The sequence below is a fragment of the Clarias gariepinus genome, chromosome 1, assembly GCF_024256425.1.
Source record: "Clarias gariepinus isolate MV-2021 ecotype Netherlands chromosome 1, CGAR_prim_01v2, whole genome shotgun sequence".
NCBI classification, from domain to species: Eukaryota; Metazoa; Chordata; class Actinopteri; order Siluriformes; family Clariidae; genus Clarias; species Clarias gariepinus.
In genome coordinates this window covers 26,160,768-26,182,675 of record NC_071100.1, presented here as the reverse complement: position 1 = coordinate 26,182,675, position 21,908 = coordinate 26,160,768, and the positions used below count along the sequence as shown (strand labels likewise).

The 21,908-nt window shown below is 41.5% G+C and overlaps 1 protein-coding gene across 4 annotated transcripts in view; it reads right to left on the bottom strand.

Annotated features, from left to right (window-relative positions):
• Positions 1–21,908, bottom strand: part of nhsl2 (NHS-like 2) — a 79,548-nt gene that overhangs the window by 37,519 nt on the left and 20,121 nt on the right. The window contains exon 1 of one of the 4 annotated variants that reach the window (XM_053497524.1): positions 240–419. The exons of the other annotated variants lie outside the window; for them this stretch is intronic. Within the exon in view, the coding sequence (XP_053353499.1) occupies positions 240–321 (82 nt within the window). The 5' untranslated portion in view covers positions 322–419. Of the gene's footprint in view, positions 1–239; positions 420–21,908 lie in introns of those variants that run through there. 4 annotated transcript variants of the gene reach the window in all.

Here is a 21,908-nt window from a genome sequence, read left to right as displayed (position 1 = left end):
ACACACACACGCACACACACACACACACACACACACTCCCAAGCCACTAATAATAAAATGATTAAAAGCAGATGTAAAAAAAATAAAAGGATTCATTCATTAATTTAATGAATCTACTTCTCCATGTAGACATGTATGAATGTGACCCACAATAGTTATATCACTTATGCAAAGATAACTGTGTGTGTGTTTGTGTGTGTGTGTGTGTGTGTGTGTGTGTGTGTGTGTGTGTACTGTACCTGTTGCCCCTTTAGTTTTGTGCCTCCCTTTGGCCCGGCGTTGGGAATTGCCCATGGTCCCGTGTTTCCTGTCCCAAAACATCACCTCATCCCAAGCTCACACCCCAGAGAACTGACAGAGACTGACAGGCAGAGTGTGTGTGTGAGTGTGTGTGTGTGTGTGTGTGTGTGCTTGTGTGTGTGAGAGAGAGGTTGCTGCTCTGTGTCTGCACGTTCTTCGCGGAGCAGTCTGCAATCTGGAGTGTATTTGTTTGTGAGAATGCGAGTGCATGCAAGTGTGTGAGTGTGTGTGTTTGTAAGTGTGTGTGAGAGAGAGAGGAAAAGAGAGAGAAAGAGAGAGAGCGAGAGAGCAATCACATCTTCCAGCCAGTGAGAGAGCGGTGCATTCACTTCATTGAGAGCCAGGGCGCGCTCGACGTATGGAACAGGTCTGTATGGAAAAGATGGGGAATGAAAAAGAGGGGGGGGGGGCAGGAGAGAGGGAGGGAGGGAGGGATGGAGGGAAGGACGGGGAGGAAGGAGAGGTGAGCGGAATACCGAGAAGGGTACAAGGAGTGTGTGAAACACAGACAGAGTGTGAGAGGGAAAAGAAGGAGGGGGCTGCTTGATCACTACTGAGTGCTTCTCAAGCAGAGGAGGAGCTACTGCAGCTGGAGAGAGAGAGAGAGAGAGAGAGAGAATTCAGGAGTGAAGTGATGCAGCAGAGGAGAGGTAGAAAGAGAGAGATGAAAGGAAACGAGACGTGGAAAGAGAGGATGTAAAAAGGGAGAATCAGAGAAGCGAGAAACTGGAGGAGAATACTGAGAGCGCAGGATAGGCTCAAGGTAATGGACGACCAGGAACTGGAGAGGAGGGGCCGTCACAGAGAGGAGCGCTGCACGGCAATGGCAGTGAAGGTGTTCTGCAACCACTAACTACACACACAAACATACACACACACACACACACACACACACACACAATCGTAAACACACTCATCAGCGTAGCTGGACGTGCTACGCTGAAATTTTTAATGGAAAAGCCTGACAAGCAAATGTGGATGGTAGCTTGTTAGGACTCCAGGCTAAGGGTTATGGGCTGCCAATGCACACACACACACACACACACACACACACTGCAGTGGAACAAGGGCAGGTCCCTCCCTTTACTGCAGCCTGAAGCTTAGCATTCTCAACCACAGCACCAGTCTGCATTATCAATTCATCACATACAGCTGTCTGGTAAACATCACATGCCCACACACACACACACACACACACACACACACTTAGAAATGCAATACATTCAGGGAATATATATATGCATTAAGACTGACCTTAGGAAAGCTATGCATTAGTAATACACAGAACATGTAGCGCTAATATCGCAATTTTCAACACAACGATTGAAAATCATCAGTCGAGACACACAATAGCGATGAGTCGGCTATTCTGAGAAACGCCACACGTTCAACAGTAGCATCCTTTACTACTAGAGTGGATGTGTCTCGACTTCGTATAAAGGACACGTCTAACCCGAGTTCATACTCATGCATACATCAGTGCAGTCCCGTCATCTGACCATAAAACATCAGGTTAAAAAGGCGTTAAAACCCGTCAGGATTTGGTCTCGATTCAACTGAATTACTTATTAATCTCATTCATTTAAGGTCGATCTGTTCTCAGACACTCAGAGGTCGTAATCGGAGCTGCCGTTTGCAGGTTACACACAGCATCAACTGCAGCGTGCTTCGATATCAATCAGCACAGAACACACTCCGCTGAGCAGAGCCTCACTCACAGTGTCCATCAATCACCCTCTCACTTTCTCTTGCGCACACACACACACACACACACACACAACTATACAAGATTTAAGATTCAAAGAACTTTATTAATCCCAGAGGGAAATTGCTTATTCTTGGTTACAGTTGCTCACCGTTGTTATCCAGTAGAAAGGAAAAAAATTATAACGAAAATAAAAAGAGCCTTAAAACAGTAAGTACCATATTGCACACTAAACTTTTAAATACCCATTTGCACACTAAATATGTTGCACAATTTATACATTAATCTGATATATGTATGTAATATTGTATTATTATATGTAATATTATATTACATAATGTATTGGTATGTAATATTATACTTATTACAATATTAATACAGGTACGTATGTTATTACACACAATAAGACAATACTACACATAGTATACACACACACACACACACACACACCTACACTTTGATCTATTTCTAAGCGATACATAGAGCTGAGCTGAGTTTCTGTGCATGATGATCATGGTTGTCAATACGGTCATACGGTTTCCTTTCTCATTAAAAAATTGTCCCATTAACTGGATGGTTACTTACCACCAGGTGCGTATGTGTTTTTCAATTAAAGGATCCCAGAAAAAGCTCTGGACCCACTGCAACTTAAAACTGCAACATGATGAGTCGGGAACAGAGAGAGAACTTGATTCTTATGGACAAATTCACCTATTTTAAAAAGTACTGAACATTTAAACATGTTTATGATCTTGAACAAAAGACAATTTTCATTTATTTTGGATGATTAAGGAACCAGGTTGAGACTGTAGGTTGATTTGTGAGTCATGAATAAAACGGGTGTCAGATCTCGCGGATCAACTGATCTGATGTGGTGACGCCTAGGATCAAAGGAACAGATCTAAAGAAAAATTGCTACAGTTATGACTTCTCAAAGATCCCATGAGTGAATTGGTGTCCTGATAAATCATTTTTCTAATGGCCAGTGTAAGGGAGACAGACAGCATGCAGTGTGTGTGTGTGTGTGTGTGTGTGTGTGTGTGTTTGTGAGAGAGAAACAGCACAAACATTTAGGGCGCAGGGAAGCTCTGGAGTAGCAGCCATCTGGTCTGCAGAGATTATGGATAATTAGTCCCAAATTAATAATCCCACACTCACACATTGTACGTGCTGTTTGTAAAGAAGGAGGATCATAACAGTGTGACCCTAAAATACTCGGCCACAAACACGAAACGCCGATTCAACTTCAGACGGAAGACATATGGTGAATACAAATAAGGGAACATAACCTTAAATGTCTGTCTTAAACACATGCACAGACGCTTACAATGTGTGTGGCGTGGGACTAATTTGGGTTTACAAATTAATCTCAAATGTGCCGATGCCAGAGTTTCCATAAGACACATGGCAGCAGTCATTCTTCCTCTAGAGCCAGGGGAAGTAGGGAAAGAAAGAAGGAAGGAAGGAAGGAGGGAAGAGGGCAGAGGAGGTAGAACAGAACAGACACGCTCCCCTTTACACACCACAGGACTGGGGCAATGTAAGGTCTTATAAACACACACGCACACACACAGGCACGATGAGTAAGAAAGCAAGACAGAATGCTTATGCTTTCATTTCCTGTTTGACCTCCACACAGACACACACACACACACACACACAGAGTACATAGCATTTTCTGCATTCAGTGCTTATTAGTAGTAGTGCTGAGGACCACAGTATTATTCAGAATATATACTGCACTTTTTGCTTGATGTCATATTTATTAAACAGTTTGTGTGATGTGATTCGACTACTGGAACAGCAAATATGCCTTTTTCACATAAAATACAGATATACAACCTCTGAGTATAAGCTTATATCTAATGTTGACCCAATATTATTTTTCCTCATTTTTTTCTTACTGTAACAAATACCTGATAGATCAGTCTGTGAAATTAAAGTATTGGTACCCTTATGTTGAATTTTGAGGCAGGTGCAATCTTGCGGATGTGACGTTCACATACTGGTAAACAAAAGAACCTCATAGCATGGACCAGCTTAGTATTCATGAACCAATCTGCATAACTCGATTAATGTTATCTCCTAATATTTGTATATGTTTAATAATCTTTTACATCCTGAAAAACATTTTATCAGTCTTACAGTTCTGACTTTAAACCCAAAAGGCACATCGTTATGGATGTGATTATTTTAGCTCGTTCTTGATACATTTTTGAAAAGGTAACTTAATAACTAAATAACAGCGGACCTAAAGCGTTAGATTACTCGTTACATCAAATATAATCCAAGTACTCTAAGGCGTTACTTTGTAACGAGTTACACCCAACACTGGTTATGGCCAATGGAGTGCAGTTGGTGAAATGCATTAAATCTTCAATTTCAGCAAGAGTTGTTTAATAAATACCTTACCTTCCTAATCCTTTAACAGAAGTGAGAAAGTTTTAATCCTTTTTCAAAGCACTTAATCAACACTGTCCAAGCTGGTTACTCCACTTGTAAGAGAAAAAACATGCATTTTTCACTATAAAACCTATTTTTGGAGTAGCAGGGAAATCCTCAAAAAAATAAAAATAATAATAATTATTATTATTATTATATATATATATTCAATAACTGGATCTAATACAGTAATAAACTGAGCTTATTGAACCAGGAATCTAAGCTCAAGTCACCCAAATGAATGCCTGATTTGATGCGATGTGTCACACGTTCTGTATATATTTCTCATTCAACAACAGAGAGGGCTTACAAGTGCATTTATACGTGCTGCCTCTTCTCCAAACCTACGTACAGTATACAAGATGGAATAAAACAGTCACTTTTTGTTTTAGTTAGAAATCTCTGAGCCCATACGATTTGTGACTAGGTGTTTCCGCAGTAGTGTGGACAGCAAACGCTGGATGTGCAGATAATTGATAGCGAAGCAAAGACATTCAGCTGTTACATCGAAACAAACAGGGCTTTGCTGAATAACAGAAAGTGAGAGAACAAGAACAGGACAAACAGACACGTTACTGTAGAGTTGCATATGTCTAATACGCATAGACACACACTTTCAAAACTGATCAGGCCGAGTCTCTCCTGAGTTTCAGAAGTAACAGCTGTGTGTTATGAGTCTCTATACAAACTACAAGAGAGCTATCTTACTCTCTGTCCCCTGTTTCTCATACGCACAAACTCAATACCGCATGGTGTGTAGCAGCTGCTCTCACAGCTGCACACGCACACACACACACACACACACACACACACTCTTGCTTCCAATCAAGCAATACAGTGTGGGAAAGAAAAGCAGGATCCCAAGTTGTGTATCTGTTCTTACCCTTCCTCTGTTTCTCACTATAATAACCATAATAATGAAACTAATCCCAGTCTAGATTCTTTCACGTGCTGAGATAGACCATAAGCTTTCTCATGGAACTTGATCTGTTTGGACTTCTTTTCTTTCACCGTTATCAAACTCTCATGAACAGCATGACTATTCATTTAGCCTGAATAATGAGCTGGATGCTGGAGCTGAGGATGCATTAGAGGCACAGACCAGCTCTTCTAGACACTGCCAAACTCCACAGAGTAGCAGATCAATCATGGTTACTGTCAGCACCTTTAACCCACTCTGTTAAACAGGCTTCTTTTCACAGAATGGTCCATCAAATCCAGGGTGCTTACAGCACACACCACTCAGTCATTTAATCAGAATCAGAAGGTATGCTCAGAACTTCCATCTACACAAGGCTGACTTCTGTGACAAGCTGGAAATTGATGATGATACTAAAGCTCATGATGATGATTTACCATATCGCTGTAATCTGTACAGTCCAGATAAGCATCACAAGTATCTTAAGCTCATCATGTGATAAAGACATTGTATGCATGTATACAGTGCAGACGGAAAGTTTTATTTAAAAAATTAAGTAAAATTTACATACAATATGTGTTCAGATCCTTTGATATGACATTTGCAATTGTGTTTCGATGTGTTCTGCTCCTATCAGTGGTCCTAGAGATGCTGCTACAATTTCACTGGAGTCCACCTGTGCCTAACTTAATAAAAATTTTAAAGGGTCTGAAATCTTTCCTTTGGCACTATATAATGTACATATACATTGTTGGCTGCTCCCGTCAAGGGGTCGCCATAGCAAACCATCAATCTGCACAACAACTTGGCATACGTTTTACACCAGATGCCCTTCCTGACACAACCCTTCCATTTTATCCAGGCTTGAGACCAGCTAAACTTATTGTTATACATTATATATTGATAGTATCATATATACAGTATATATATATATATATATATATACTGTATATATATATATATATATATATATATATATATGTGTGTGTGTGTGTGTGTGTGTGTGTGTGTGTGTGTGTGTGTGTTACGTTTTTATCTAACAGGATGGAGGGAAGCTAGCTAAGCAGCAGTCATCTGGCCTGTGGATGAGGATTACGCATAATTAGTCTCAGATTAATAATCCCTCTCCAGAAGGACTGCATGGAGCCTAGGAATCACAGCATGTATATCTCTCACAGACAGCTGGATTACACAGCAAAGCAGCTTCCACACTTCTCCACCCATCACACCATTCTCTAATTCTGTTATCCCACTTTACAGTGACATTCACCTCGGTATTTCCATCTCTCTTTCATTATGCAGTCTTATTCTATCACTCCAGTCTATTTCTCCTTCATATTAACGTCAGACGTGCAGTAGAGGATTAAAGGGTTGTTATGCCAGCTAAAATATGTGCTTTATTGGAAGTCTAGAAGAGAAGTTTAGAGGAGGACATTTGGTCTGCTTTTCAGATGCAACAATGTAGGAGGATGCAAATAAGGCCAAAACCGAAACAAGTAAATGATGTGGCTATGGAAATGAGTGGAATTTAAATGAATCCAACAGTTCAGTAAAGGTTGTGAAGCTACATTCCTTAACCAGTTCACTGATGGATTGATTATCACATATGTTTGAGTTTTAGGCCACTGATCCCTGACCCAAATCTGTACGCTTCGTACAGAAGTGTGAAGAAAGAAGAGACAAACTGAAAACAGCTGCTCTGGAAAAGACGAGCTTTTTCATGAAATCCGGAACCCACACATTCCTCTGAGATCACTTCATCTGGACTCTTCTTCCAAGTCACATGCTGAGAAAAGTTTACAATGGTAAAAGTAATCAGTATACAAGAAGGTGGTCCAGTAACGCTGTTATATAACAATATAACTATGGATTTCCCCCCCTTTCCTTACACATACACACACCTGGAAAAGAGTATTACATAAACCATGTGTGAGCAATGACAGACCTTATTCTCACATATCTATGGTCTTCTAGTTTCTTGTTTTTTTTATTTTTCACTCACTCAGTCTCTCTCTCTCACACTCATTCCTTCTTATACACATGCAGTCCATGAAAGGCACAAAATGTCTTTTTCACCCATCCAAGCACTTCTGATCATCTGATGTTCCTGAAAATACTTTCAGTAACAGCAGAGGTGACAAAACCTCATTTACACTTTGATGCTAGTTTTAACTACATCCATAGGAAAGATACTGTTTTTTTTAATGCTTCAATAAAATAATTAGTTTGTGTTTTAGCTGAAAACTGCCTGCTGAGATTTTATTCCATTTTGCATGAGTGTTAAATGTGTCTAAGACTGCTTAATGAAATGTGAAGACGCCTAGTGTGTGTGCGCGCCCTGGAATATGCTGTCTAAGCTCTATAATGCTCTGTGTTTCGAGGGTATAATTAGGGCTCCGTCTTGAAACTGGACCCCCAGTCAGGTCATTAGTCTAGCACCAAGCAAAACACACACGCACACACACATACCTTCTCCTTATTGTTTTATTCAAATATTCACCCAAGTACACCTCAACCGGTGTGTAAGGTGGGAGGTAGCTCTGGGGTATGTGCATGAATAAGGAGTTAAAGGCACAGATTTGAGATGGAGACACTCTATTTTATTATTCACAATGTGACCTTGATGAGCCACAGACTTCTGACATTCTGTCAATAATGCTCTAAGCCATATGCCATTGAGCTGAACATTATCACCATCTGGAATTTAAAGAACCTCTCAATTTGCACAAAGCTAATATTATTAAAATGTAGTTAACTGCAAATTAATTTTTTAAATAAAATGTAACAGATTATTAGTTACTAGATTTTGTTTGTATAATAAACTGCATTTTGGTTTTTTTTTGGAAGTGCAATGTACTGCCTAAGGGCAATGGGGGGAAATAATGGCAAAACTAATTAGTATTTGTATATTTCATTTGTTTATCTTAATAAAAACATAGTTGATGCGATGGCTTTGTGGTTAGCACTGTCGCCTTGCAACTCTAGGGTCGGGGTTCGATTCCCGCCTTGGGTCTGTGTGCATGGAGGTTGCATGTTGTCCCGTGCTTGTTGGGTTCCCTCCAGGTACTCCAGTTTCCTCCCACAGTCCAGAGACAAATTGGCATTCGCACATTGCCTGTGGTGTGACCATGATAATTTGAGTGTCGAGATGGTAAAACAACCCCTTATACCTATATCTCCAGGGTGGGGAGTATCCGACACCTAATGAACTGGATGGCATGTGGAAGGAGCAAAAAAAAAACTTATCTGAATTGTATCAAAAATGTATTAAGATAAAAAATACACCTTTGTATAAAAGCAATATCGCACTCAAGGTTGTGCTAAATATCAGTAGGGCTGTTATGGAGTTCTAGGCACGAGGATGCTGATAACCAGGTGTAGAAGAAATCACAGCCTTGCCAATATTCAGCACAAATGCAAAACCTTAAGTGTGCCATTGCTTTTATACGACTGTTCCACAACAGCAAACCAAATGTCTCTTCTAGATGTCTTCTGCTACTTTTTAAATTTCAACACCATATTTTTATCAACCTACGATTTGTCTATTTCACCAGGTATTTTGTTCCACCAACAGATATCCTTCCACGCCTGGTGGTACCACGACAGTTTGGGACAGACAGTTTGTGTAATTAATGAGGCGAAAGTAGTTTTAAATTCTTACTAGTACTATGTAGCCAAAAGTTGAAGAGAATAATCCATGGAGGTGGCGGACATACCAGGGAAATTTACAATATTTAGTTTATTATTTCTCTTATACTGTTTCTGGGGTTGAATCTCAATTAAAGTTAAATGGAGTGTATAACAGCATAAAGTACTCAGCAGTGCTTTGGATACTCTCAGACAGAGAAACCCTCTGTAGTTCTGTGGTACCCCAAAAGGAACAAACCAAAGCATTGTTACGAGGTTTTAATAATGCGCCAGGATTTGGCTTTCACTCTGATTAAACTCCTGTAATATAATTCTATTAGCAAGTTAAAAACCTACAAACTTGAAAAAAAAAACTTTTGTAAAACTTTTTAGGAGCGTATACAGAAAGCGAGCGATATCAATAGGTGCATATTCAGATTTTTTCATTGTTTTAGCTGTCAATCACCAATCATCTTCCTGTTATCTAACTTCTCATCACTTGTGAGATATCTGATTCAGTAAGCTAATAACTCAACAGTACAGACACAACTAATGCCAAACCTTTGCCTCAGAAATAATTATACAACCAGGAAACTGCAAATCTGAGTCTTTCCAAAATAATGACCCTAAAAACATTTCTTCCGAGAGCTGCTTCTTGGTGTTGACACTCACCTGCATGTAAGAGCTGAATCCACTTTGCATTAAGAGAGATAAAGAGCTGAGAGGAGAAAATTCACATTCTGTCCTCTTGCTGGTATGGAATGGAGGGAGTGGGGTGCAGACCGGGGGGAATGAATTTGGGGGGCTTAGAGTGAAAAGAAGGAGGGAAATGGTGGGCCAGAAAGAGGGAGGGGGGAGGAATAAGGTTCCTCTTTTCTTCCTGACTAAGTTGAAATTAAATCTATTAAAAGTTAAATCCCTGTGGGAGTGAGTTTGTTAGAAAGACACTGGCACAATGTTTTTCTCTTTCTTTTCTCACCTCCTTTTACGTCTTCTTATTATGACCACTCCATCCTTTTTTGCTATGAGTACTGAAAGCAGTGTGTGTGTGTGTGTGTGTGCGGTGTGTGTGTGTGTGTGTGTGTGTGTGTGTGAGCAAAGGGTTCAGCGAATCAGCTTACATTCAGTTCTACATGAATGTAGAAGACAGAGAAAGTAGAGTACAAAACTCAGCAGACCCTGGACACTCAAGGGCATTGCACATTTTGCTTTACATTTTTCCTCTACTGAAAGTTACCCGCCGCCGCTGCACACGTACATTTTCATCAGAATAACACACGAGGGCACTACTTTGTTGCTCTTAGACTCGAATAATATTATTTTACTGCGCTCAGGGTTTTAAAAAAACAACAACTACGCATCCAAGCAGTAAAAAAAAAAAAAAAAAACGACGAGATGTGTTTAAGCAGAAACAGATGAGGGAATGAAGGGATAGAGACAAGGGTTGAGACTTATAGAGATTTATAGAAAAGCCAAAATATGGTGGCCATGGGGAAAAAAAGCTATGCAATCAGAAGCATTCGTCATGGTAAAAAGGATATTAGCCACCAAGTAAAACTCAGTGATGTGGACTTCATCCTTCACTTCTTCCCCAACACACATGGAATAGGTTTCTTCAGCCGGGGACGAGGTAAAGTGTAAAAGAAAAAAGGTCGAACCAAAGTGGGTTCTAATATAGCATACTATGAATGTGTGTGTGTCTGTGTGTGTGTGTGTGTGTGTGTGTGTGTGTGTGTGAGTGTGAGTGAAAGAGAGAGCAACAGAGAGCGAGAGACAAAGAGAGAGAGAGATGAAATTTGAGCTCAAGAGAAAAGCAAACCATGCCATGGAAAACAAAGGGTGTCTCAGGGTTCTAGCAGATATATAAGAAACGTCATGGGTGGGTAAATGGAACCCAAGTCTGCGGGGACCGAGTGGGTCAGGACCATGATATGGTGCTCACTTCTCCACCACAACTACACCTGGCTCTTCACTCAGCCGCAGAAAGTCTCAGCGAAAGGAGGGAAATGTGAGAGGGGGTTAGATGAGGAGAGGGGGTTGAGGGATGAATAAACTACCGATAGACCGCTTTCCACTCAGTTATTTGAGAGGATTAACATTAGGGAGCAGATTCCCACCAAATCAGTTTTTTCTGTCTTTTGTTCCATCTCGTCCTCTTCCTTTGACCAAGCAGTCAGAGATTTTGGAGGAAGTTAACCAACGCTGCCCTGATGTCATATGGGAGTGACCGTAATTACAGTCGTTTACATCAGATGGAAATTAGACACTTTATCTGAACAAATATGACAGTGAGAACATGGGAGCATGCCATTCTTCTGACCAAAAATAAATAAATCGTAAAGTATTTATAAATGCACTGCCTGGGTAAAAGATTTTTTTTTTTTTGAAGGGTCAAATTATTGAGCTTCATCATGCAAAGAAAACAACTAAAGAGATTTAAAATTACTGTAAAAACCCTTCAGCAAATCATGAAAACCTGGAGGGATATTGCTAAACTTTGTCAACTTTGTGAAAGAAATGTGTGACTGAACAGCTGTGTGTCTATTAAAAACCACTTGTTAGAGAGATTAATGAGAAAAAAAAGCTTCCGATTGCTAGGGAGCATAAAGATTGGGCTTTAGAGCAATGGGAAAAGGTCAAGTGGTCGGATGAGTCCAGATTGACCCTATTCCAGAGTGATAGATGTGCCAGGAAAAGAAGGGAAGCGCATACAGTAAGGTGAAACACCCACCATGCATAGTGTCCACTGTACAAGCCTCTGGAGGCAATGTTTTGATCTCGTGATGCTTCAGGTGGTCAGGTCTAGGCTCAGCAGCGTCATGTAGTCAGCTGACGACCTGAATGTACTGAATGACCAGGTTACATCACCTATATCACATCAAAGGAGTTTTTCTTCCCTGATGGCACAGGCATATTCTAGGACTTAAAACATGAAAGAGTGGCTCTGGTAGCATGTGGAATCATTTTCATGTGTGAACTGTGTGTGTGTGTGGCTTTTTTTTTTTTTTTTTGGCCAGGTAGTTACAACTGATGCGTTTTAATGCCAGTTAATTGGAAATGAAACCTACAATCAGCAGCTATTAAGAGTGAGTAATAGGAAGTGTCGCTTTATTTTATACCCAGCCCTCAGCATTTCGACTTTTAACCCATGACCTCTCAATGAACAGTACACAGTATGCTGCATTTGATTAAAGGTTGTAACTCATAATCACCAATTTCTGACCAGGACAAACAGAAGAAAACTCAAAATTCACTACACAAGAAAATCTCCTCAGCCTCTGAGTTCAGGAAGTGGAATCAAACCAACATGGCTGCACACAGCATCAACAGTCAACAGAATGGCACTTCTTCATTTTAAAAGATTTTCTCCCCCAGTATATACAGATATTTGCTTTGGATCAACAAACATTCAGATATATATTGATTGCTGTTTTAAGGGGAAATTATACTTCACTCATTACACTTAGCTAGCGAGCTAGCTAGACAAACACTGAGGTGTCCATGTTTTTTTCCACTCACTTTGCTTTTCAAATGCACTAATGCTAAAAAGGATTTACTTCCAAGCTCAGTTAATTGCAGCATAACGTACTGTTCCACATCTTCTTCCTGATTGGTTGTATGTTGGTGGTCTAGATTATTTATTTTATTTGTCTTGATTACAGAGCCTGGGGCATGACAGATTGTAAAAAATGCAGTAAGATATGCATGCAGTAATTTCGTGATGGTACTGTGTAGTTCTGCAGAGCAATTTAAACAACAGGGTTGTTATAATGATGTCACCTGGGACTCGTGAGTCAACCAGCCAAAGGCAAGTATGTGTTTACAGATTTTAAAACAAGATGATTAAACTATTACCCCGGGTTAAGGCTTTTTTAATATCTTCGAGGTGATCAGACATATTGTTCTGTGCACTCCTCCTCGTCAGACACCGTGTTCTGCTTTTGCCTCAGGAGTATGAAATGTCCATTAACCATTAAAGGTCCCAGTCCCTGTCTTTCCTTCTCATAATTTCTATTTAATTCCACTGTAGTTTTTGAATAATTCATAGTGATTATTATATAATCTGCTTTGTCATGACATGATGACATGAATAACTGAATAATTAGACTCTTAAGGGTCAAACGCTGGTAGGTCAAAATGCTGAAAAATAACTGCTGCAAAAGATCTGTGCATAAGAAGCCTTAGGCTTTAACAAGCGGTGCGTTTCTGCCTCTTAGTGGACTCTAATGGGCCTGCAAGCAACCTCACATTACAACAAAACCTCACATCCATGTTTATCTTCCTGATTAACACAAGGCAGATGGAGATGAACTGTGTGATTCATGATGAACTGTGTTCAATCGAAGCCAGTGCACTTATTATGCACATGTTGAATAGGTCTGTGTCAAGTTGTGGAATGAGGAAAGCTGTGAAACACTTTAGTGTTAGGACTTATATCCTTTTAGGGGCAATGAGAACATAGAGACAAGCAGCATTAAAGCAGGCAGCTGCAGAAAGACAATGCCAAATCACAATCAACTGAATAGATTCAAAGCATTCTACAATTTAATGTATCTGTCCTTTTTTTCTTTCCTAACAAACCAACTAACATCGTAGTCCAGCTTTTAATTACTTGTCAATGAAAAAAAAAAAATAATAAACATATAAATCAAAGTAACTCGATAAAGCATTGCACTATAATTAGATACCAAATTCAAGCTTAAAAACAAGAGATATTGTCTCTCACAAAGACAGGATGACTGTCAGAGTCTCTGAACATACAACGCCGAGGAAAGTTTTCTTCTGGCACTGTATATATGTACTGTTTATATGAAATAAATGAATGAGAACTGTTCTCAGTATCAATTCACTCCTGAGCCATAAAGAACATCAGAAGCGTCTTACCTGGGCTAAGGAACACAAACTGCAACATTCTGAGTGGTACAAATTCCTTTTTATAAATTCAATTTTGCTCAGCACCTTTACACAGTGCGAAAACTACCACAAACTGGTTGCTGCAATGAAAAAAAAAAAGTTAAAACTACTGTTCTTAACTGGTCAGCAAACTCACCTGACCGTAACCGGATACAGAATCTATAGGAGTGTGTCAAGAGGAAGATAAGAAATGCCTGACGAAATAATACATATAAGCTGAAGGCTGCTATCAAAGCAACCTGCTCTTCAATAATTCCTCAGCAGCAACAACATATGTGTGTATTCCAACTTTATAATTGGTCATCGCAGACCAAGACAGAAAACACAACAGATCTTTATATATATATATATATATATATATATATATATATATATATATATATATATATATATATATATAATTTTTTTTTGTGTCTGTATGAATTGGCTGCAATAGTACAGCGTATGTAACACATTAAAGGATGTGGAGGCACATATTGTTTCTCTTGCATACACAGGAAGCATGGAAATAGATACACTCACCCTCACCTGTCGACACTGACGACAAAACCAGTTTCAATCAGCACTGTATCCAACTCAAGGCCTAAAGACCACAACAGTTCCAAGTCAATACTCACTCTCACTTAATCTGACACACTGAGTAAATGAGGAAGGACATATGAGATTACAGGACACACACTCACATAGATATAGAGTCTGGGTGTCAGGAAGAAGATATGTGCCACCGCCTCCACATTCCCTCACACACACACACGCACGCAAGCACACACACACAAACATTCACACGCACGCACACACCCTCTTCATGATGCCTTGTTTAGCTTGGTTGTGTGCAGACTCCCAGCTGCCTTCTCTTTCAGAGCAGCACATAAAGATGGCTCTATCTCCACTCTTTAAACTCAATTAGCCTGTCAACCGCTCTTTCTCTCGGCACATCCGCCTCGATTGCCCTCCCTATCCACCTTTCTCTTTATTTTTTTTATCTCTTTGATTTCCTTTAACAGTCGTTTTTTCCAATAACATAAAATAAAAGTGATGCAGTTGCTTATTTTTTCCTGATCTTTACTTGTACTTTTTAAATCCACTCTCTTAAAGATTCTGTTTCAAAACTCCACTACTGGTATAGGACAATGTATTCTCACTGAACACATTAAATTATGTTTATAGGGCTACATTATACCTACAGAAAACTAAAATATAATAATAATTTATAACAATAAATCATTTTTATCCCAATAAAATTAAAATACTTTGTAGCTTAGTATACTTTTTATACCTGAGTCAGATACTTACTGACCACCCGTGACCTTAAAAAAAGATTACAAGATTATCAATAAAAAAAATGTAGAAAACTTAAGCTATTGAAAATATAGCTATAGAATATATTGTGGCGTGGGCGGGGCGGCGGCTGACGACCAGCATGCTTTGCGGGAATGTCGGTGTGTTCACCATGATGGGGAAAGGTGTTTGGGTTAGTGACTTCGGCCCTGTTGTGTGTGTGTTGAGTGTAACGTGTGAAATGTGCTCTAGTTCAGGCTGACGCTGAATTAGAGGTAGGCTCCTGAGTGAAGGTGCTGCTCATGCCATACCGGCTGTGTGCTAAATAAAGTACTCCCAGCCATTTGCATTGGGTAGCAAATAAGCTCACTCGTCTCTCCAGCATTCCTTTCGGGCGTAAAAACGCCACAATTGGTGTCAGAAGTGGGATGGAGAGTAACGGGTTTGAGCGCACAACGGAGGACCTTCAGAAAATCCAAGCGGGCCGCCGAGTAGCGGAGCGACTACTCGCACGGAAGAAGCGCTTTCCTGACGGAGCTAGCGCGAGCACACCACGTCAGCCAACGCGGAGCGGGAAGAATAAAATCCCGGCGCTGGATCTCGGGGCGGAGGCTGGCGCAGCGCAAGCGCCGGAGCAAGCTACAGCTCCGTGCGCCGTTAGCCGGCAAAGCGACCTGCCGCTGCGCGAGGCCGAGCGCGCTGAGCCCATATCGGCGGTACATCACGGCGGAAGAGCCGAGCGACCGCCCGCAGCTCAGTGGCGCTCCGTTCGTGAACCTAGCCGGGGACAGGGCTACCCGTCGCGGCTAGGCAACGAGCAGCGCTCCGACGTTTCGCGGCGAGGCCGAGGCACGGGACAGCGTACACCAGCAGCCGCTAAACTAGCGCCGGGAGGACACTTGGGAAGCCGCGCTGGGCTTCACATTGACTGTGTGCTGGATGGCGTCTTACTGCGGGCGCTCGTGGACACCGGCTCCACTGTTTCGCTGCTGCGCTCTGGAGTACTGGGGCAAAGCAAGTGTGTTCGCCGACGGCCTGATCCTGCTTTCAGCATCTGCACCGTTGCTGGGGGCTGCGTCAAGGTACGGGCGTGTCGCACAGCACGAGTCCAGGTGGGTGGTCGAACTTTTACACACCAGTTCTTAGTGGGGAATGTCGAGGAGGACTGCGTTTTGGGGTTGGACATTTTGGAGAGATGGGGTGCGGTGCTGAACTTGTCCAGCAGAACTCTGCGTGGTAACTTCGGGGTAGCCAGGTTGCTCGGACCCAAACCACAGCTGGACAGGTTAGCAGCACACAACCGGGGGGCGGAACTTCCGGTAGCAGACCGAGCGGGAAATCTGCGCGCTAACACCGGCGCTTTACCTCGCCGGCCGGGCAGCAAAGCGCGTGGCCGGTACTGCGAGCAAGTGGAGCGCCGTCTCGATGTAGAACCCTCGACGCAGGACGTTCCCCCCGTGCAGTCCTCCAGGCTCTCCGGTGGTGATCAGCCGTCCGAGCCAGCGTGCAGCCGTCTTACTGCGTCTCCCAGAGCGTCACCCGCAGTCGCTCCGCCGGTCTCACAGCTGAACTGTGAACCGCTCATCGCCAGACAGAAGGGCCCCACCCAGCGCTCGCGGGCACCGCTGCAAGACTTTCGGGTGGGGGCACCTATGGGGCGAATGGGCGTGGACACTCACAGCCAGGGGCGAGATTTTGCTGCTGGCGAGCAGGTGTGGGTGTGTTCCTCCGGATGGAGAAGGAGGGGGCCCTCGGCCGGGCGTGTGTCTCACTGGGTGGGCCCCTGTACAGTAATAGCTCGGCTCTCCGATGTCATCTACCGGGTGCGGTTGGCGGGGCGGGCACGAGTTTTGCTCCACCGGGACCGTCTTGCGCCTTGCCAGCCGCACGCCGGGGAAACATTGAACTCTGTGGAGGCCGGACCGCCTCAGGACTACGTTTGCGTTCATCCCTCACCTGCCAAAGGACGCCGGCGTTCCCACCGCCAGCGCCGACCGCCTCCACGCTTCCGAAACACAGTTCTTCATGGTGACCAGGGACGGTCACAGCTCGGGTGGGGGCAGTGTGGCGTGGGCGGGGCGGCGGCTGACGACCAGCATGCTTTGCGGGAATGTCGGTGTGTTCACCATGATGGGGAAAGGTGTTTGGGTTAGTGACTTCGGCCCTGTTGTGTGTGTGTTGAGTGTAACGTGTGAAATGTGCTCTAGTTCAGGCTGACGCTGAATTAGAGGTAGGCTCCTGAGTGAAGGTGCTGCTCATGCCATACCGGCTGTGTGCTAAATAAAGTACTCCCAGCCATTTGCATTGGGTAGCAAATAAGCTCACTCGTCTCTCCAGCATTCTTCTCGGCGTAAAAACGCTACAATATAGAAGGTTCGGCTGTACAAATATAGAGAAAAAGGAAACAGTTATGGAGATCTATCACAGGGCACGAACAAACATACACTCACTTACTCACTTTAGGCAATTTAGAAAACACCAATTAGCCTAATCTGAATGTCTTTGGTCTGTTGGAGGAAACTGAGTACCCACAAAGCACTGGAAGAACATGCACACTTAAGCTGCAACGTGGTTGCAGTTGAGTACAATAATGATTATAGAATGGCAAACCTTGTCTTTTTAAGGTTCATTGAACAAACATAAGCAAATGTGCCACAATGTTCTTTGTGATATCGCTGGTATTGGCACATAGCTGAACCATCACATCGAGAACCAGCTGTATTGCACTGTTAAGCCTTTTTTTTGGGGGGGCGTTGGGGATATGACATTATGCAAATTATTATTTTATCTGTCTGTCGAGTTTTGTTTTACTATGTTTATTAAAATTTTTTAAAGACTACATCATGACACAGTAAATGTATATTTTCCTTGACTAAAATAGTTCATTTTACTATTTGATATTGATAGACACAGTAATTGATACGGTATTTACAGAGTATTGGATATACTCTTTGTTTGCCATCAGCACTATTATGTGCCACACGTAAAAAAATAGAAACACACTGTCGGTTCTCATTATGCTCTACAAATGTCTATGAAAAATGTCAAATTGACATCACATTTCAGACAAGCGTCTTTATGATTATTTGACATCTATTGGAATAAGCCTTTATAAATGTGTTTACAGACAAATTGTTCCACTTGGTGCACTGATTTTTTTTTTTTTGTTTAATGCACTGTCTTGGATTTTATTATTTTTCTTTTTGTCACTCATTATTATGTACTGTATCTGTACTTACAGTAGAGTATTGCTATGTATTGCACTATGGTCCTGAAGAAATATAGAAGAAACATAGCAGTATGACAATAAACAGCACACTTATGTATGAATATGAAGTCTTACTAATTATCTTGAGGTACTTTACATACTTTAATCATTACTGTGTGTGTGTGTGTGTCTCTGTAGGTTTCTCGAGAATTTCTCTGGAATCAGATACACTAATGATTGTCAGGAATGAATCATGACGAGCGACATTCCATAGACGACATCTTCCAAATTTAAACACACAAACATTAAAGAACGCAATCTGCTACAAGCTTGGAAATCGAAGCATATCAAAAGCCAGCCCTTCAAACCTACCGGTGAATATAGGTGATTCTTTTAAATGAAATGACACATTGCTAAGTAAAAGTTACACACAGACCCACGTGCATACACACACGCTGCATTTCTTATCCTAATTATGTTACTCTAACCACTTCACCCTGACCTACAGCTAATGGAGAGTGTGCTGAGTGATGCCTTAAAGAGCAGTGGGTGTGTGTGTGTGTGTGTGTGTGTTTGTTTCGTTCACTGTCAGGCCTCTGACCAAAGACTATAGTCTATCCCACAATGCCTCTCTCATAACCCTCTGTCACCACAGTTAAATCTGCTACAGATCACTTTGTGTGCATAAGAGAGAGAGAGAGAGGGAGAGAGAGAGAGAGAGGGAGAGAGTAGCAGCACTAGAAGAGGCAGTAAATAAAATTCTGACTACCCATCCAATTTAATATATATATAGAATAATGTCATATCCACATAATAGAAAAATATAATTAAATTATTATGCGCTATGAAAGTTGGTGGGCGAAAATTATTCATCTCTTGTTTAATGTAGAAATCTGATATGGAGGATCTCCAAATACACACAGCATGTGATTTTAAAAAAGTTAGTGTGTGGACTTCTATTTGTGTGTCAGCTCGTTATCTAAAAATGCACCAGCTTTCCGCAAAACAGCCCTATTCTCAGCCAAGCTGATTTAGATTCCTCTACTGGAGCTGCTGCAACAACACAGGCTATCAGAAGCGTCTGCGTTAAAGCAGCAGTTTGTAATTGTTTAGCACCCCCAGCAGGCTGTAAGTGGGATTGCAAATACAATGAAAACATTTAGAACTCTTACCGTAATCGAACCCACCCGCTCTGCTGAGTGCTTCACATACAGTATGTCATGTGACTTGCATGAATACAAAAAGTGTCAGGGCTGAGCAAGTCATTTCAGCGCTAGATAAACTGTAAACAGAAACCTGAAACTGTTTATGGAACGAGCCATTGCCAAGCAATCATTCTGAAGTTAAGTACTTTTAATATTTATTAATTCTAATATGTTTTTTTCTAGAAATACATAAAAATTACAAAACGCACCTTTTACACAATATTCAACAAATCATATTTACCAACTACTGTCCTGTAACATCACATTCCTGACAATAATATATAACACATTAAATGATAGAAAGAAAAATGTTCTTCATACAGACTCACTCTGCCAAGACCTGGCGTCTTAATATAAATACAGTATTTATGATTAAATTAATTAATCTTTAGTCACCATTAGTAACACCTTTAGCTGGTCATGGTTATGGTGGATCTGTGCCTATACCAGGAATCTACTTGGCATGAGATAATAATACACACTGGATGGGTGCCAGTCTATCACAGGGAACAATGCACACACACACACACACACACACACTGACACATTCTCACATTTATTTACCTAGTATGAGTTTTAAATTAACAAGCCAACTACATGCATATTTTTAGTATATGGAAGGAAAAAACAAATTGAATGAGCACAGAGGGAAATCCACACAGACAGAAACCTGAGCTCAGGATTGATAATATATTTTTTTTCCTGTGTGGATTGTGGTTTCAGATAAATGAATAATGTATGTACAATGAACAGCTATACCATCAAAACCACTAACATTACAAGAACCCAGGTTTGCGGGCCCATTGTGCCACTGGGGTGGCTTTGGTCTTTTTTTTTTTTTTCATGTCAAAGACAGCAGGTCGCTTTTTTATAAACTTCCCCTTTAAACTGATAATTAATTAATTAAGTTTGATGTCAAAATGCAAGCTTATTCAATTGAATCATTACTTCCATGAAAACAAGTACAAATCACAAGCAGTACTATAAAACCGGGACAATCTGGGAAACCACAGCTGACTTTTTATGTAACTGATTGAACAAATGAACTGGCCTTAAATCAGTACTACTGCAAATCAGAGCATGAAGGAAGGTCCAGCTTCGAATCCTGGAGCGATAGAGGAAGTAATAGTGGAATAAGATTGCCCTATGATGTGAGCTCGGTTCTTGGCAGACGGGTTGCTGTTACCACATGGTTACATAAGCAGGCAGGGCTGTGGCCTCTCTGTAGCACTGTGAGGTGTGTGTGGTCAGCGGAGAGACTCCTAATGTGGGCCTTCAGCATCCAAGATCCGAGTTAGTGCCAGAACAAGCAGTCCTCGCCAGAACACACACACACTACAAAGGACAAGTGGAATGTGCAGGACAGCCTTTAGGTGGAAAACACAGGTTACGCAAACATGCAGGGAAGCGTAGTGCTGATGTATACAAAAATAAAGACACATGAAAAGGCACATCGTCAACCAAAAAAAATGAAAAAGTACTTCTGGACAAACATTACCAGCAAGGGCTAAACAAGCTATGGTGAAGTGCGCTGCATATTGACATTATGAGCTAGCGCAAGAGTGTGGCCAGTTTAAAACCTCTGGAACAGTTCTGGAAGATAGAGAGTTTTCCACAGGCCTGCACGGTCTGTAAAAGTTCACTCGATCTGAATTGAGACCTGTTTTCTGTAGTGTTACCGATAAGATGCAGTGTGTTAGCATGAGGATAAAAATGCTGCCAGACAGCAATGGCTCTAGAGACAGCCTGTAAACATTAGCCAAATGCTCTGAGAATGTAAACAAGACTAACGTGGAGGAAACCGACTGGCTTGTTAAAGATGATAAAATATGGTTGCATAGCTGCCATCTCAGCAGATCTCAGCATTTCTGTATTGTCCTCTACATTCCAATGAGGATGAATGCAATGTCCTGAACCTTTCTTCATGACATTATGCTCAGTCTTCTGTCATTTAACAGAACCTCAATCTACCAGTTGTCAATCAAATCTGATCAGTAGACATACTTTAGTCTCTGTGGTATCCCAGGATCTGTAAACAGGAAGAAACAGCAGCTAATGTTTAACACAAGTTTCTAACCACTCAGGAGAAGGATGCACAATTTTCAAATCAACATTGTAGTATATTCAAAACAGCTAACTTTGTCTATTTTCTGCCAAAGTTCCTCAGTCTGGCCTCTGGATGCTCTTGAAGGCTCATTTCGTGCTGGAGTAACTCTCAGGCAAATAGAGAAAGGCGTATTCTCTGAGCGCAGTGGGGGTTGGAAAATATAGTAAAAACTAAGAAGGAACAGAGATTACAATCAATTCAAA